Source organism: Phyllopteryx taeniolatus, chromosome 15, assembly GCF_024500385.1.
Source record: "Phyllopteryx taeniolatus isolate TA_2022b chromosome 15, UOR_Ptae_1.2, whole genome shotgun sequence".
Taxonomy (NCBI): Eukaryota; Metazoa; Chordata; class Actinopteri; order Syngnathiformes; family Syngnathidae; genus Phyllopteryx; species Phyllopteryx taeniolatus.
Genome location: NC_084516.1, coordinates 6,703,171 through 6,719,304, shown reverse-complemented (window position 1 = coordinate 6,719,304; position 16,134 = coordinate 6,703,171). Strand labels below are relative to the sequence as shown.

The 16,134-nt window shown below is 43.1% G+C and overlaps 1 protein-coding gene across 1 annotated transcript in view; it reads left to right on the top strand.

The window, feature by feature from the left end:
* The first annotated feature begins 830 nt into the window (after positions 1-830).
* The window catches only part of ass1 (argininosuccinate synthase 1), a 34,153-nt gene continuing 18,849 nt past the window's right edge, over positions 831-16,134 (top strand). The window contains exons 1-9 of the mRNA XM_061800241.1: positions 831-990; positions 2,265-2,391; positions 3,452-3,520; positions 4,895-5,083; positions 6,941-6,997; positions 7,087-7,161; positions 7,938-8,008; positions 8,090-8,120; positions 16,013-16,103. Of these exons, the coding sequence (XP_061656225.1) occupies positions 2,290-2,391; positions 3,452-3,520; positions 4,895-5,083; positions 6,941-6,997; positions 7,087-7,161; positions 7,938-8,008; positions 8,090-8,120; positions 16,013-16,103 (685 nt within the window). The 5' untranslated portion in view covers positions 831-990; positions 2,265-2,289. The remainder of the gene's footprint in view (positions 991-2,264; positions 2,392-3,451; positions 3,521-4,894; positions 5,084-6,940; positions 6,998-7,086; positions 7,162-7,937; positions 8,009-8,089; positions 8,121-16,012; positions 16,104-16,134) is intronic.

The window sequence follows — 16,134 nt, the reverse complement described above, 5'->3', positions numbered from 1 at the left end:
AGAAAGCCTATGACACAGTACCCAGAGAGGAACTGTGGTACTGCATGCGGAAGTCTGGAGTGGCAGAGAAGTATGTTTGAATAATACAGGACATGTACGAGGGCAGCAGAACAGCGGTGAGGTGTGCTGTAGGTGTGACAGACGAATTTAAGGTGGACGTGGGACTGCATCAGGGATCAGCCCTGAGCCCCTTCGTTTTTGCAGTGGTGATGGATAGGCTGACAGATGAGGTTAGACTGGAATCCCCATGGACGATGTTTGCAGATGACATTGTGATCCGCAGTGAAAGCAGGGAGCAGGTGGAGGAACAGTTCGAAAGATGGAGGCATGCACTGGAAAGCAGAGGAATGAAGATTAGCCGAAGTAAGACAGAATATATGTGCATGAATGAGAGGGGTGGTGGGGGAAGAGATAGCAAGGGTGGAGGACTTTAAATACTTGGGGTCAACCGTCCAGAGCAATGGTGAGTGTAGCCAGGAAGTGAAGAAACGGGTCCAAGCAGGTTGGAACGGGTGGGGGAAGGTGTCAGGTGTGTGAATGAGAAATAGTGAGTATATTGGTAGAAGGATGATGAAGATGGAGCTGCCAGGCAAGAGAGCTAGAGGAAGACCAAAGAGAAGGTTGATGAATGTCGTGAGGCGAGACATGAGGGCAGAGGAGGATGCAGGAGATAGGCTTACATGGAAAAGGATGACGCGCTGTGGCGACCCCTAAAGGGACAAGCCGAAAGGAAAAGAAGAAGAAGCACAAAAGATACCGCACGTTTCGAACCTTCGTTTTGCTGTGTGGCGTAAACGAACTGGCCCTTTAAAAGTGAGTTGGCGGCCCTTTGTTAAATTTGCAGCGCAAGTGCAATGGAAGAGCGGTCAATGGGGGACGTCATAGGCGAGGGCCAATAAGAGCGCAGGGATTGGAGCCAGCAAGCGACAACTGTTATTTCACCAGCGACAGGCTGACATTACCGGCTCGTCTCACAACAGCAACCTTTTGGTGAGTTTATTTCATTTTCTCGTATTTCCTACATTTTGGGGGGAATCACATTTGAGTTTGTTTGTTTGTTTGTTTGTTTTTCTGTCGGCTACCATTTACAGCGGCTGCTTTAAATTCAAGCATCGTGCATTTCGTGGCCGGTGACGTCAATACAAATCTTTTTTATTTTGTTTTAAACGCAGATTTTGGGCTTCTTTTGTTGGTGGTGTTTTTAATGCTTCAGCAACAGCATGACGCATGTGTTATCTGTTGTAATACCCAAGACTCGCATGGGAGTGTAAATTTTGCTTTTAAAAGATTGAAAGCCTGACAAGGCTCGATTTTCTAATGAGGCATTTGTAATCTCTGTAAAGTGTGGGAATTTGTCGGAATTGAATCCCATATTTCGCAACAGATCTTTATCAATGAATGGAAATCCTTGCCACTTGGATTAATGGAAGTGATCAAACCTGTTTATCTTCATTCATGCAAAGCAGTTTTTTTTACTTTATCATTTACATGGGCACGCTGGCTGACTGGTTAGAGCGTCAGCCTCACAGTTCTGAGGAGCGGGGTTCAATCCCCGGTCCCGCAAGTGTGGAGTTTGCATGTTCTCCCCGTGCCTGTGTGGGTTTTCTCCGGGCACTCTGGTTTCCTCCCACATCCCAAAAACATGCATCAATTGGAGACTCCAAATTGCCCGTAGGCATGACTGTGAGTGCTAATGGTTGTTTGTTTCGATGTGCCCTGCGATTGGCTGGCAACCAGTTGAGGGTGTACCCCGCCTCCTGCCCGATAACAGCTGGGATAGGCTCCAGCACGCCCGCGACCCTAGTGAGGAGAAGTGGCTCAGAAAATGGATGGATGGATCATTTACATGGAATCTTTTACTTGTCATGATCCACTTCAGTTTGTTTTAAATAAACACTGTGCAACGATCTAACAAAAGTACTTGTGGTTAATACCATGTAGCATGCGTGTTGAGATACACGTGACATGATTTTTTCGAGATACGAGCGCTCAATGGGCCGATTTATGTATTTATTTATTTTGCTTTCACTCTCGCGCTATATGGTGGCACTGAAGTCAACTCAACTCAATGAGTCGTTCATTTAATTGTCAACACACATTTACACATGACATTACTGTCAGTTATTTCAAAATGACAAGAAAATCTAAGGGGCGAAGGGAAAATTCTTGGTTGGGTATACCTGGAATGACCCTATTTCATTTTCAAGGAGGTTGTCAATGTTTACACATTGACTGTGTTCACTAATGTGTTTTCTCCATCACAGCTTGTGGTAGCAACAAGTCACCATCATGACTAAAGGTACAGTGGTGCTGGCCTACAGCGGCGGACTGGACACATCCTGTATTCTGGTGTGGCTCAAAGAGCAGGGTTACGATGTCATTGCTTACATGGTAAGATTTGAAGGCAGGTTTGCTTTGCTTTGTGTCCCCTCTCGTGCACTTTTCAACCAGCTGATGCAGTTTTGTTCAAACGGCACAGACAGGGCTTAGGTGGTTTGTGGTGCTCATTTGTTGGCGCCACAATAGAACAGATAATGCCACTGCACCACAAGCAGGATTTTTGCATGTGGAAGCCTCGCGGAATCAGCACTTTTTTTTTTTTCTTTTCACACTGGGTGTTAAATCAGCGACTGTCTTTTGTTGCCCTCCCTCGCTGACTCGTTGGCCATTTACAATAGAGCCGAACACAACTGTTATAGGAAAATGCCAGTGATGTCAGAAGTACTGGTATTCAGTACTTAAGTAAAAGTACTGATACTTGTTCAAAAAAAAAACTCTGGTAAAAGTACTGAAGGCACTCCCTTACTTAGGTAAAAGTACAGAAGTACACACTTATAAATGTTCTTAATTAAAAAAGTAAATTGACATATTTCAAGCCAAAAATAAAATACATATAGTGAGATTTTCGGATCCCTCCAGAATGATTGACATGCTTTCTCTGGCGGCAACATTGGACAAAACGAACAAAAATCAAAACAGGTAGGCTTAAATGAAAAGACAAGCATTTATTTGTACTATTGAAACAAAGTTATATACAATTAACATAGTTAAAAATAAGAAAGCTGGATGTTTTGGCAGTGAGCAAATAAATGTGTTGAAGTATTATATGTTAATGCTCAAATGTAACATAATGTTCTCCCAGCGAGCCAAACTTGAACAAGCTAGCTTTCTAAAAAAGTAACGTGGTTCATTCATTGCAGGCACGTCATACACTATTCCCGAATGAATACGTCTTGGTAAAGTAGTTTTTTTTGCAGTAGATTATTATTATTAGATTGCACAAAGAACTTTCACAAGAATGTCTTTATGAGGCTTCCGGATATCTCTAGCCACGCTTGATTCATCAGCCAAAGTGTTTTAATTGTAATCGTATTCCACAGCAGATGATAATAAGTAAAAACGTGTGCATGTGAAGCCTGTTGTGTGTAATTGCCTTTTTCTTCCTGTGTAGGCTAATATTGGACAAGATGAGGACTTTGAAACTGCTCGCAAAAAGGCTGAAAACCTTGGTGCCAAAAAGGTATGTGAGTTGAATCATTACACTACATAATGAAAGCAATACATCAACTTTTAGCCAAAATTACAGTAACAGTGAACGCCCTATTGCGGGGGAAGTGGCACATCACACACACAGGCGCACGTTGGGTCAAAAGTGGGGGGGGGGGACACGTGCCCCCAGTGCCCCCAGTTCCGCCGCCTCTGAGTATCAGTAAATGGCTCATCTACTGTACACCTTATTTTATTTTTTTTGCTATAGTGTTAAGATGTCTTTATTTGTTGTACTTATATATTTTATATTGAGATCAGAAATGTCTTGTCCTCACTGTGGGGTGGTGAGAAAAGCTAATTGGGATTCCTTTGCATGAATGATACATGGGAAGAATTGGCAATAAAGCTGCCTTTGAGCTTGACTTACTAGTACTCTAATTTATGATTTTTTTTTTTGAGTTACGAGCCATATCTTGGTCATTTTCTTCCTTTTTTTTTTTGTGTGCTGCGAGCAAAAATTCGCGTGACCTACAGAAATTCCGCCACTCGATGGCAACACCGAATTCTCAATATCCGGCCACCGTCAGTTCATGTTGGAAGGTGAAAGTAGTATGTGATGTTTTGTGCTTGCATATTCCTTTTTTTTTTCTGTGCACAAGTTGCCAAAGTTCTTTTTTCTAACCGTGTGTCAAAATAGAGTGAGTGCCGAGAAGAAGAAACAGATAATGCCCATTGAATTAAAGCTTGAAATCATGGAAAAACGTGAGCGTACAGACTTGGCGAAGCAGTACGAGCGTAGTACCTCTACGATATATACTATTGTAAAAAGAAATCGATAAAGGCTGTAATGCCAGCACAGGGCGTCAAACTAATTTTTTAAACTGAAGAACCTCTGTCCATGAAAAGATGGAGAAACTGCTGAAATTGTGCAAAGCGGGGTGAAAATGGCAAACTGAAGATTAAGTTCAGTGAAAGTGAAATGACAAAAAAATAAAATGTGCCAATTAAGGTAAATCAGTTTATATCTTTACTTGCTATTTTATGTTATTAGTTAGTTTTTATACAATATTGTACAGTGCTATTTTGTTGTAAAAAACAAATAAAAACATTTTTAATGTTTACACATTACAGGGGCTGAAATGGATTAGTGGCATTTCCATTCATTTCAATAGGGGAATTTAATTTGAGGTATGAGGGATTTGAATTACAAGCATGGTCACTGAGCTAAAACCCAAGTCAAGGTACCACTCTATACCATAAAACACATAAAAAAAGATTGAGATAAACTGCAGATTTCCACGATATACAAGTAGATTTGCCCCCCCCCCCCTAAGAAAATCTGCGATATAGCGGGGGAACGCGACACAGTTCTGCATTCTGCCTTCTCACTGCTTCTCATGTGCAGGTATGCATCGAAGACCTTCGCATCGAGTTCGTGGAGGACTTCATCTTGCCCGCTGTCCAGGCCAACGCCGTCTACGAGGACCGGTACCTGCTGGGCACCGCGCTGGCTCGGCCCTGCATCGCCCGGCGCCAGATTGAGATTGCGCGGCGGGAGGGAGCCCAGTATGTGTCGCACGGTGCCACGGGAAAGGTAAACTAGTTGCTTGCGTTTAGTGCTGTTCAGTGTTTCGCTCAGATCCAACTTTGTCATTACACATGTCACAAATACACGGCAACGAAATGCAGAACAAATTCAGTGGTGAGCAGGCCTAGGTGTGGCCCGCGAAATTGAACTCTGCTTTCCAAAAACTGTGGTTAGACAACAGATAACAAGGCGGCGCAATGACTTTTTCACATAGGGCCAAATAGGTTAGGGTTTTTTTGTTTTTGTTTTTTTCGTGTTAGTTAAAATCATCATTTAGAAACTGGATTTTGTATTTATTTGGGTTGTCTTTGTGAGATATTAAAATTGGCTTGATGATCTGATACATACAGTGTGATAAAAATACACACACACACATACACAAAATCAAAATCAGCAAGAGGGGGAATACTTTTTCACCACACTATACGTCTCAAAAGTCACACAATGCCTGAAGTGCGAGACTTCCACTTTTCTTTTTTTTAAACCTTGGAGGCGCAGTGGGGCAAGAAAAGTTAAGAACCCCCTCCCCCCAAAATGTAAATATGTTTTTAAAAAAAAGATAACATCTGAATCAAGTCTCTCCCAAATGTGTGTAAAAAGCTGCGATGAATTGTGTATCTGCTAATGAGAATGCAATGTACACGTACAACATGTTATCTAACATGCAACATAAAAAAAGTTCATAAAATAATTCATACTAGTATTTTATTGTATTTAGGTAATTTAACTGTCGAGCAGTATATTATATGTAAAAATGCTAAATGGATATGTGAAATTGCATTATCATTTTTATCCTTTCACTTGGTTATAGTTTATTAACAAATTATTTAATAAAATAAACATTTGAAATGTGCTGTACAGTATATATAAGACTGTTCCAAATCAATTGACAAATAATTGAATGAGAAATTATTAAAAATAAATACATAAAAATAAATACATTTGAACTAGCCGAAGGGAATAACACCTAAAATAATGCAAACAGTGTTACAGGGCTTTTGATAATGTAAATGCTCGGTGGGCCAGATTGAAGATCGGAATGAGCCGTGAATTGTCCGTGGACTGTAGTTTGCTCACCCCTTACTTAAACCAATGCCAGCCCGGGCTAATTAAAAAATAAATTGCGTGTAACACAGATGTCAGAGATGGGTCACTTGAAAATGCAGTACAAAAAAAAAAAAAAGAATATATATATATATACATATATATATATATATATCTGAAATAGACACTAAATTGGGCACTTAGACCTGCAGACTTGAAACTAAAGGAGTTCCAGTTGGTAAATGTGAAGGCTTGTTGGCGTGCATCGTAAAAACATTCCATCCATCCATCCATTTTCCGAGCCGCTTCTCCTCACTAGGGTCGCGGGCGTGCTGGAACCTATCCCAGCTATCTTCGGGCAGGAGGTGGCGTACACGCTGAACTGGTTGCCAGCCAATCGCAGGGCACATAGAAACAAACAACCAGTCGCACTCACATTCACACCTACGGGCAATTTAGAGTTGTCAATTAACCTATAAAGCATGTTTTTGCGATGTGGGAGGAAACCGGAGTGCCCGGAGAAAAGCCACGAAAGCACGGGGAGACGCTCTTACCAGTCGGCCACCGTGTCGTGCAAACATTCCTTCCAGCTATATTTTAATCCATGGTTAAATATAGCAGTGAATGGTTGTAACTTAATCATAGCGACCCTCTGCTGAGCTGTTCCTCAATTTCCTTGTGTCACCCGTTGACAAAATATTGACTCAACTTTATTTGCCTTGATTAGTAGCTGCAGGGCCAAGATGTGTACTTTCCAAAATTACATGCACACGTTGCGCACACTGTTGTGTTTTCTGTTTTTTGTTTGCCCCCCTTCAGGGCAATGACCAGATCCGTTTTGAGCTGGCTTTCTACGCCCTCTATCCTGGGGTTAAGGTGAGTCGCTTCATGTGATGGATGCGCAGCGAGCCTTGTCCAGGGGCCCGAAACGAACACTCACCCACTTGTCTGCGTCTGCTTTGCAGATTATTGCACCCTGGAGGATTCCTGACTTCTACAACCGTTTCCGAGGCAGAACAGACCTGATGGCATACGCACAGGTATAAGAAATATTCTGGTTTATTGTTTACAAGCACAAACTAATGACTGTTACCCAAGCACATATGTTATGCTGCTACCAGATTGTCATGGAGCAGTTTGTACACTAGAGAGCGGTCACGTCATGTATTACTACTTGGCTGCTTTGTTGAGGGCTTCCTTTACTGTAGTGTTTCTCAAACTTTTTTCCACAACTCTGTTCCTTTTCTTGAGCCAAGGTGCATATTTTACATTAGAAGAATATCACCTAACAATAATGTCACAAAAGGTATATACTGTATGTGTATACTAAAATAATGATGGTCTGCTCTCAATTTACGCACGCAGTGTAAAATCTTGGCCTATTTAGTTGGACACAAAGCTCTTATTCTGTTCTGTGAAATGGCAACAGGTGGATACACAGGTTATTTGTACCTTCTGTCATCTCGTGGAAGATTATTTAATCCTTCTGCCTGTCATACTAGCATAGTTCGATGAGCAAAAATAATTATGTCCATCCATTTTCTGTCTAAAATCTAAATTTCCAGGTAATTAAGTGAAATTTGACAATCCCTGACAGCACATCTGATGATGTCGCACGGCACAGTGGTTCGGAATCATTAGCTTAACAGGAAAAAAACCAAAAAGACCTCTGCTATAAACCACCAATTCTTCACATATCCACACGACCTCACTGCTACTATAGATAGATACTTTATCAGTATACAGTGGACCCTCTGTTTCCACTCATTCATAGAAAACGTGTATCGTCACCTGTGCATTTTCTGTTGAACTGTAGAAACACGGCATCCCTTTGCCTGTCACTCCATGGGCCCCCTGGAGTATGGACGCCAACCTTATGCATATCAGGTAGGGCGGTTTGAACTACATCGTGCATAACATAGACTATTTTCATCCATTTTTCTCAATATTAACTATGTTACTTTACAGCTATGAGTCCGGCATCCTGGAAAACCCTAAGGTAAGCTGTGCGACACACAGAAGAATAACATTCAAGGCAACACAATATTATAATTTTTCTTGCCAACTTTTGAGAAAAGAGTGTGAGATTCTGTGGGTAGGATTGCTTAATTGCTTAGGATAATCTTTTAGAGACACCTGGTAAAAGAGAAACGAGAGGAAAAATCCTGAGGTTAGGCCTGATTACTAGTATTTGTGTACATGGCTTTTATTTCATAAGAGCAAAACAATATTGGGATATGATGACACAAAATGCTCGGTAGCCAGTCCTTGCCCTGATTTTGACATTTGTGCAATTTACGACTGTTTGTCGGCACAATTGAAATGCCTTGTCCCCTCGGTTTGACCCTCACAGTAGCGCCATAGGAACATTTAGCCCCCACACAAGTGCCTCCAGAGACAAACAACTCTTCCACGGGGTCGCTGGTGAGACACAGTGTGATTTTTGCCGGCGGTCAGAGGTGACGGCAGTACATACAGGTTGCCCCTCGGCGACCCGCAAAGACGTCGGCGACGTCTGTATGCGTCTCCGCTCACCCGGGGTCCTCGCAGGGCCCTGGGAAGAGCTGGGGACACACAGACACTGACTTGTCGTCAGTGACGCTTCGACTAATTCCCGATTTCATGGGAGCCGGGGGAGGGATGGGGTGGGGGGGGGGGGTGGTTAGGGCATCGCGCCCAGCTGGGGCCTTCTGAGTTCCAGCCCCAACTCCTCGGGAGCTCATTGTTCCGGCGGTTTTGCGCCGCCGCGGGCTGCGACGTGGGAGGGGAGCCATTTCACTGTGACACCGTGACACCAAAATGTCACCAGTAACAGTAAAGTACAAAGACAGCGCGCCCAGACAGATGAGTCTCCCCCGTCACACCCACCCTCCTCCCGATGGACGGGGTGTCACAAAGCGGCGAAGGGTCCCGCACTGCCGGAGTTGCGATGCACTGTAACTCCGACCTCTGTATCTCCTTCCCTTTCTCACCGCTGCCTCCTTACACCTCGGACTGTTGATAAATGTTTTGCAAAGAATGTGAGCGAAACGCTCAAAAGCAAAAGATGACGGTATTGTGCTGATAATTTCATTCATAGGGGGGGTTTTATCTTGGTCCATTTACTCCAACGATAAGTCGATTAATGGCATTAAATACAATGAAATGTTTATGGTGCGGGGTTCAGGACAGTAAAAAAAGGATTTGAATACATTACCCCGGGCCAAGGTAGAAAGCGAAACCTCCAAAGTTGAGCCAACACGTGAGCCAACAAAAATACAGCGCTACCTCGACTGCATGACGTCACTGATAAACACAAGACTTCACTCACAGTTTATTGGAGCACGGGCACGCCCCAAGGCTGTGTGCTCAGCCCGCTCCTGTTCACCCTCTTCACCTATGGCTGATCAGGAATGAGGTGGCTTAGCTGGTCTCTGGGTGCTATAAAAATAATCTCTCTATAAATGTTGTAAAGACTCAAGAAATGATTATTGACCTAAGGCAGAGGAAAGAGCAGCTTGCACTGCTTTTGTCATCAGTGGGAGTCAGGTGGAGAGGGTGAAAACCTTCCAACCCCTTGGTACCCACATCAGACCTCACATGGACCCAGAACACAAAGCACAACATCAAGAAGGCTCAACAGAGACTACTTCTTGAGGAAACGGAGGACTTTGGGAATGTCCCACCCCCTCAACTGCTCAACAACTTCTATAGATGCACAGTGGAAAACATCCTGGCCAACTCCATCACAGTATAGTGTGGGAACTGTAACGTACAGGACAGGAAGGCTCTCCAGCGTCCCATTAAAACTGCACCACACATTTGTGGAGTAGCCTTCACACCACTACACCGCATTTATGACAGCCGTGCCACAAAGAAGGAACAGAAGAGATCAGCACACATCCACAACACACACTTTTCAAACTTCTTCCATCTGGCCGACGCTACAGATGCGTCGCGGCCAGAACAACAAGACTAAAAAAAAAAAAACAGCTTGTAACCACACGCCATCAAACTCCTGAACAAAGTGTAAAACAAATATGACCAAAACTCTCCTACTAGAATTGGCTGATTGACCCAGAAGGTCATCTAAACGGGATATCTCATCTCTGTATCAGCCTGTCTCTCCTCCAGTTACTTCCCTAAAGGCTGAGGACCAAAACTTCACGACCCCTCCCCCCCCACACACACACTTGTGGCACAAAATACTCCGACTCCCACCACCTCACCTCCTCCACTTCACTTTGCTTATCACAGTCAGATGAGGAACTGTCCCAATGGTCGATCATATGTTCTGCTGTAGATAAGAGCCGAGCGCAGTTCAGGTTACTCTGCAATTAAAACACAGAATCCTTCCCGATAGCATTTAACACAATGGCCCTGCTGACCCCCCATCTTGTAGCGTTAACTTGTGTGAAGACGTGAGCAGGGTTCCTGCAGCTTTTCAAATACTTTCCGTGATGTTCTACGAAGATGAATGCCTTCTACGTGGCTCGTCTAAAAAAGGAAAAATCCAATTTCATTATCGCTGTTGGACGTTTCTTTGCACACGAGCAGTCGGGGGGCCCAGCACCCTCAGGCAGCCTGACACTCGTCCTGAGTCATTAAAACATCAGCTCACTCTTAATTATAGCCTCCATCAGTGAGCTTCCCCCCTGACCTGCTTTGTTCTTTGTGATGGGGAAGTGGATGGACCACTGCTCGTGTTGACCAGAAGTAAAGAGGCGTAACGACGGCGGGGGGCTCCGTTCACCTTGAGGAAGTGGAAACGTGTTTTCGGTCGCATGGCTAGTTGGAAAGATGGATGGAAAGACAGAAAAGCCCCCCGTAGGGGAAGGAAGTGGAAGCTTGTAGGTGTAAGTGTGTGTGTGAATGTGTGCTTTGAAACAAAGAGATCAGCATTCGGGCCCTTGCGCTCGCTTCCCTTTGGGCGTGCACGGCGGGACCTGTAATACTTAGACCAGTGATTCCCCAACACTGTGCCGCAACAGATTAGTGTGAGATCATCAGGCGTGCCTTGGGGAAACGATCCAATTTCACTTAATTGGCCCCAAAACTATTTATTTACTGCAAATAATATATCTTTGTTCGTCTAGCTACTGTATGCCAGCGACGTACAGTGGCAGGCGTAACAATTAAATGCTCTTCCATTCAATGGCAGGAAGTACATTATTAACCTGCGTATTCATCAGTTGCCATTCATACAAAAGAATAAGTCATGGCATGCACGCACTGCGTAAGTTTAGACAAGGTCATTATCTCAGTGTACAATAAATTCTCATTTATCATGGTGGATACATTCCAGGTGTAAATCAGCAGTAGAGAGAGCATTATCAATTTTTTTGTTTTACCTCTCCCACATGCTTTAAACACATAGAAACTTGAATATGAAGTGCACTTAAACTTATTAAAACACACTTTCAAGTATTCCTTAGTACCTGTTCTCACGTTTTGTTCCCACATAAGAGGCCAAGCATGCTTGCTTCAAGCTGTTTATTTGTTCCTCCCAGTTGAGTTTAACTGTAAAACTAGCACGTAAAACAAAAGTGGGATTATACATTGCATATTTACTAAAATTTTCACTAAACCATACAGTACAATTTTGTCTAACGTACGTCTTCTAGGTTAATGCTATCATCTACTGTGAAACACCATAAAAGGGCTAACAAAAATTAGCTTATTTTTTCCTGTAATTACATACCTTCAAATAACTGCTACTGTAACACACACAGAGCTGCAAAACATACAAACAGAGCATAAAACAATACTTCACAGGCATATTCTCTCTGCTCTGCGAGAACAACGAATATTAATAGAACTCGGTTGGGGACCTTCTAGTTCTTCGTCTTAATTACGCTGCATGTCTTTCCCGAGACCTCGGTGCTGTACGGCATGTTGCAGCAGCACGTGGTATGACACTGAAAGTGCGCTACTCTAAAGTCGGACTTGCCTGTCTACTGTAAAAACCTATCCGCGATAGAGCCAAGGTGTGAACGGTGAACCGCGAGAAATCGGAAAAACACTGCATATAAGACTTTTTGTGGCATTTTTGTTTTCGTGGTGTGCTGTGACTTTTTTTTTTTTTTTTTCCCAATGTAAAATATGCACCTTGACTCAAATAAGGTTAAGAAACTGGGCTCGAGCGCCATCCATGCACATTCACCATTAGGATCCCAAGAGCATCCATTAATTAATGCCAAGAGTGGGCACCTCTACGAAGTACTAAAGTCCCACAGTTCGGTCGAGAGTGGGCATCGAACATGCAGTACAGTCCCAAAGACAAGTCCTTAGGGAGTGAGCAAGCAAAGATAAACATCTATCGAGCACATTAGATTTTTGTCTCAGTTTGCCACGTTTGCATTTTAAAGAGAGGCTAGAAACGTGGTGATTTAAGCGTCATTTCCGAGCCATTGCACCGACGATGTTTTCACCGCGGCCCTCTCAACTCTCCCTTTGCTGAGACACCCCCCCCACCCCCGCCACCGCTGCCTCTTTAGGCCCTGTTGGCTTCGATTGAAAACCAATGAGGCAAGTAATATGTGAAGATAGAAATTTACTTGCTTTAAGTTCATGCGTCAGCCCTCTCCATGGCTCTATGGGCCGCGTTTAGCACAACAATATGGCCGAAGCAAAGACTGCCAAAGGAGTTGCTCTGTGCGACATGATGGTGCGCTTCACGCACCATTTGCCACCAATACCCGCCTGCCCGCCCCCCACCCCCTCCACCCTTCTCTATGTATACCTTTCCTCCGCACCCCCTCCCCTCTCTCTCAGGGCCACGGCTTTGGGACAAGTCCACCTGCAGGGGGTTTCAATTGAAATGCATTGATCTTCAAACACTGCAAACAAGCCTATTCCCTCACTTTTCCATTTTTTTCTTTGTATCCAGCCACCCTTAAGTTTGTGCTCCCATTTTTATTTTTTTTTGTGGTGTGCTCAAATCTGAATATTTAAGGCTCTCACGTCCCTCTTGGAATAGCGCTAACAATATTCATAACAATAGTTTACCATTCTTCCAACAAATAAATCACCTTTTCATTAGGCCTCATCATACCTGAAATCTCAGCAACGTTTGCAATTTCACGTGTAGAAAAAAATGTATCGTAGGAGTCCCAAACATGATGCCCCAAATTCACTCAGTAGCGCCCTCTAGAGAGTTGGGACAAATTTCCCCCTGTCACCAGTTTCACCGATTGACATGAAAATGTGTGGACATGTCTATCATGAGAGGATGCTTGAAAATGTCTCAGGGACCTCAGGGGCCTGTTGAAAAGGAAGTTTGGCCTTTTTGGGTGAATTCCACTATGACAAACTCCAACTGGAGAATTTGCCCAAATGAAACCCAATTGGACGCACGTATCCAAGACAGATAGGTAAGGCTAAATTAGCAAGCTTTTTTTTTTTTACCTACAATATTTAATGTTGACGGAGCATGCCGTCAAAGTTCGATGATCACGGTCACAACCCCTAAAACTCACTCGGTAGCACCCCGAGAAAAAGTTAGCAAGAATTATCGCCTGTCACCGCTTTCACCAATCGACACGAGATTTGGTGGATAAGTCTGTCGTAAGAGGACGTGCGGAAAAGTTCCAAAGACCCATGCTGAAACTGAACAGGAAGTTGGCCATTTTGAGTGAATTCAAGGGCTCATCCTTTTATAAACTCTGACTCGGGACAATATGTATTTTAGGGGTCCCCCAACACAATGCCCCTAAAGTCACTCAGTAGCACCCCCTAGAAAGTTAGAAAAAAAGTTTCACCGGTCAGCACGAAATTTGGTGAATTATGTCTATCATAAGAGGATGCACAAAAAGTCATGCCTGAAAATCAACATTTAGGCAGCCATTTTGTTAGCAATTGGGGCAAATTCCAGGGCTTGTACATTTCTAAACACGGTTTAGGGGTATTCGCCCAAATGATGGCCAATGGGTCGCAGGTATCCAAGACAAAAACACTAAATTGCCGAGCTTTTTTGCCTACGCCATTTAAAGTAAATGTTTGATGATCGTAGCAAGGATTTGCAAACGTAAAAGGGGGTGTGCTTCGATTCCGATTAGTATTGGGACGTTTAGTGAAAGACTAACTCGGGTTCATTTAAATTAAGCACATCCTGAGTGTAGTTTCAACCCCACAAATTAAGATTTTTTTTGTTTTTTTTTAAAGACACTTCCCCTTTAATCACTCCCCTGTATCTAAAATTCAGCCGATCAAGAATATGCATCAAAAGGCTTTTTAGGTTAGTCATTCACCCGTCTCCTGTTTACTCATTTGGCATCTTTTAGGCCATTGAGGCATAAAATTCCATAAAGGGGACACGGGCGCCTTTTCAGTCAATTTTGGTGTTTAGTTAAAAGGAAAAAGCGTTTGGGCTGCTCGTTTTCACCTCGCTGACGGATGTGGATTAGTTATTGTATGATGATTCTGTGTCTGGTAAAGCTTTCCATTTAAATGCACTCAGAAGTTATTTTGCATAGCACCCCTGCAATTTGCCGCAGCTCGCAGGACGCCGTTCTGCCACTGCGTAATTGTTGGGGGGGGCGCGCGGTATGCTCTTTTAGTTCCGACCGAGCCAGACAACTTGGGACGCAAGCATCTGACAGCCGGGACAACTTCCGTGCATTTGGGTGTGCGGACGCCCATTTGGCATGAGGAAAATAAAATAATAGGAAGGACTTGTCAGGCAGAAAATTGATGGCAGAAGATGAAAGTGGTGTCAACAGAGGAAAAATAGATGCAGGCAAAAACAAGTACATCCAAAATCCCTATTCTCCAAAATGTTGTTTAATGATTTACATTCTTCCTCACCAATTGCATCCAAGCATGCCTTTATGGACCTTGCTTCGCCCACTGGGGCAAAATAGGACCTTCCCCAAAACTGTTAGTTGGAAGCATGGAACTTTCCAAAATATCTTGATGAAATAATTTTTTTTTTATTAGTTACAGTAGTTGATGTAAATTCATACAGGTGCATCTAAAAAAAACAATACCATACATTATTATGGAAAACTAAATTTCTTTCAGTAGTTCAATTGACAAAGTGAAACTCTTTTATATAGATTCACTACACATTGTTTTTTTTTATTTTATTATATTTATTTATGTATTTATTTATTTTTGGGGCCAAAAGCAAATGAAAAACCCAAATTAACCATCTTTGGGGGGGTATTTTTAACATAAGAATTTGGTAGCAATTAACCCTGTGAAAAGTATTTTTATTAATCTGTATATGTTTCCATTTTTAAAATTAAACTACAGTACTCATATGAATGAACTTTTCTACCATATCATTATTTATTCAACTGCGCCCGTAGAAGACATTTCCTCCCAGCTTCATCCACTCAGGACTAATGCCTCCCTCAAAAGGTCACCTCCCTTTTTCATAACTGTAATTACCTCTGTTCACAAACAGACAAGTCATCCATACAGTACACTGCTGAGCCCATTTGAACTCTGTTGCTAACCAGAACAGCAATGCCTAAAGAGTCTTAATAGGTGATAATGTTCTTAATTGTCCATGGGTGTGAATGTGAGTGTGAAAGTTTGTTGCTTGTCTGTAGTATGTGCCCTGGAATTGGCTGGGGACCGGTCCACGGTGTACCCTGCCTCTGACCCCAAAGTCAACTGGGATTGGCTCAAGTTGACCCACGACCCTAATAAAAATGGATGGATGTATTTCCCTGCGCTGAAGGGCCACACACACACAATCCAAAATGAAATATTGATTTTTTTTTTTTCCTCCCGCCTCTCTCTACTCCTGATATTTTCAAGTAACTACTTTTCACGCCTCATCATCTCTTTTCTTCTGCTAGCCATGTGTCAATTTAACACAAAAGTCTTATTCTCTGACGAGGTCTCGGAAGGTTGTTCATCAGAGGGAGTGAAAGTGTAACTTTTTTTATGTTCCTTTTGCAGAACCACGCTCCAACTGACCTCTATCAAATGACCAAGAACCCAGAAGACTCCCCCTCCTCTCCTGACGTCCTGGAGCTGGAGTTCAAAAACGGTTTGTGTGTATTTCAACTGTTGAACACTGT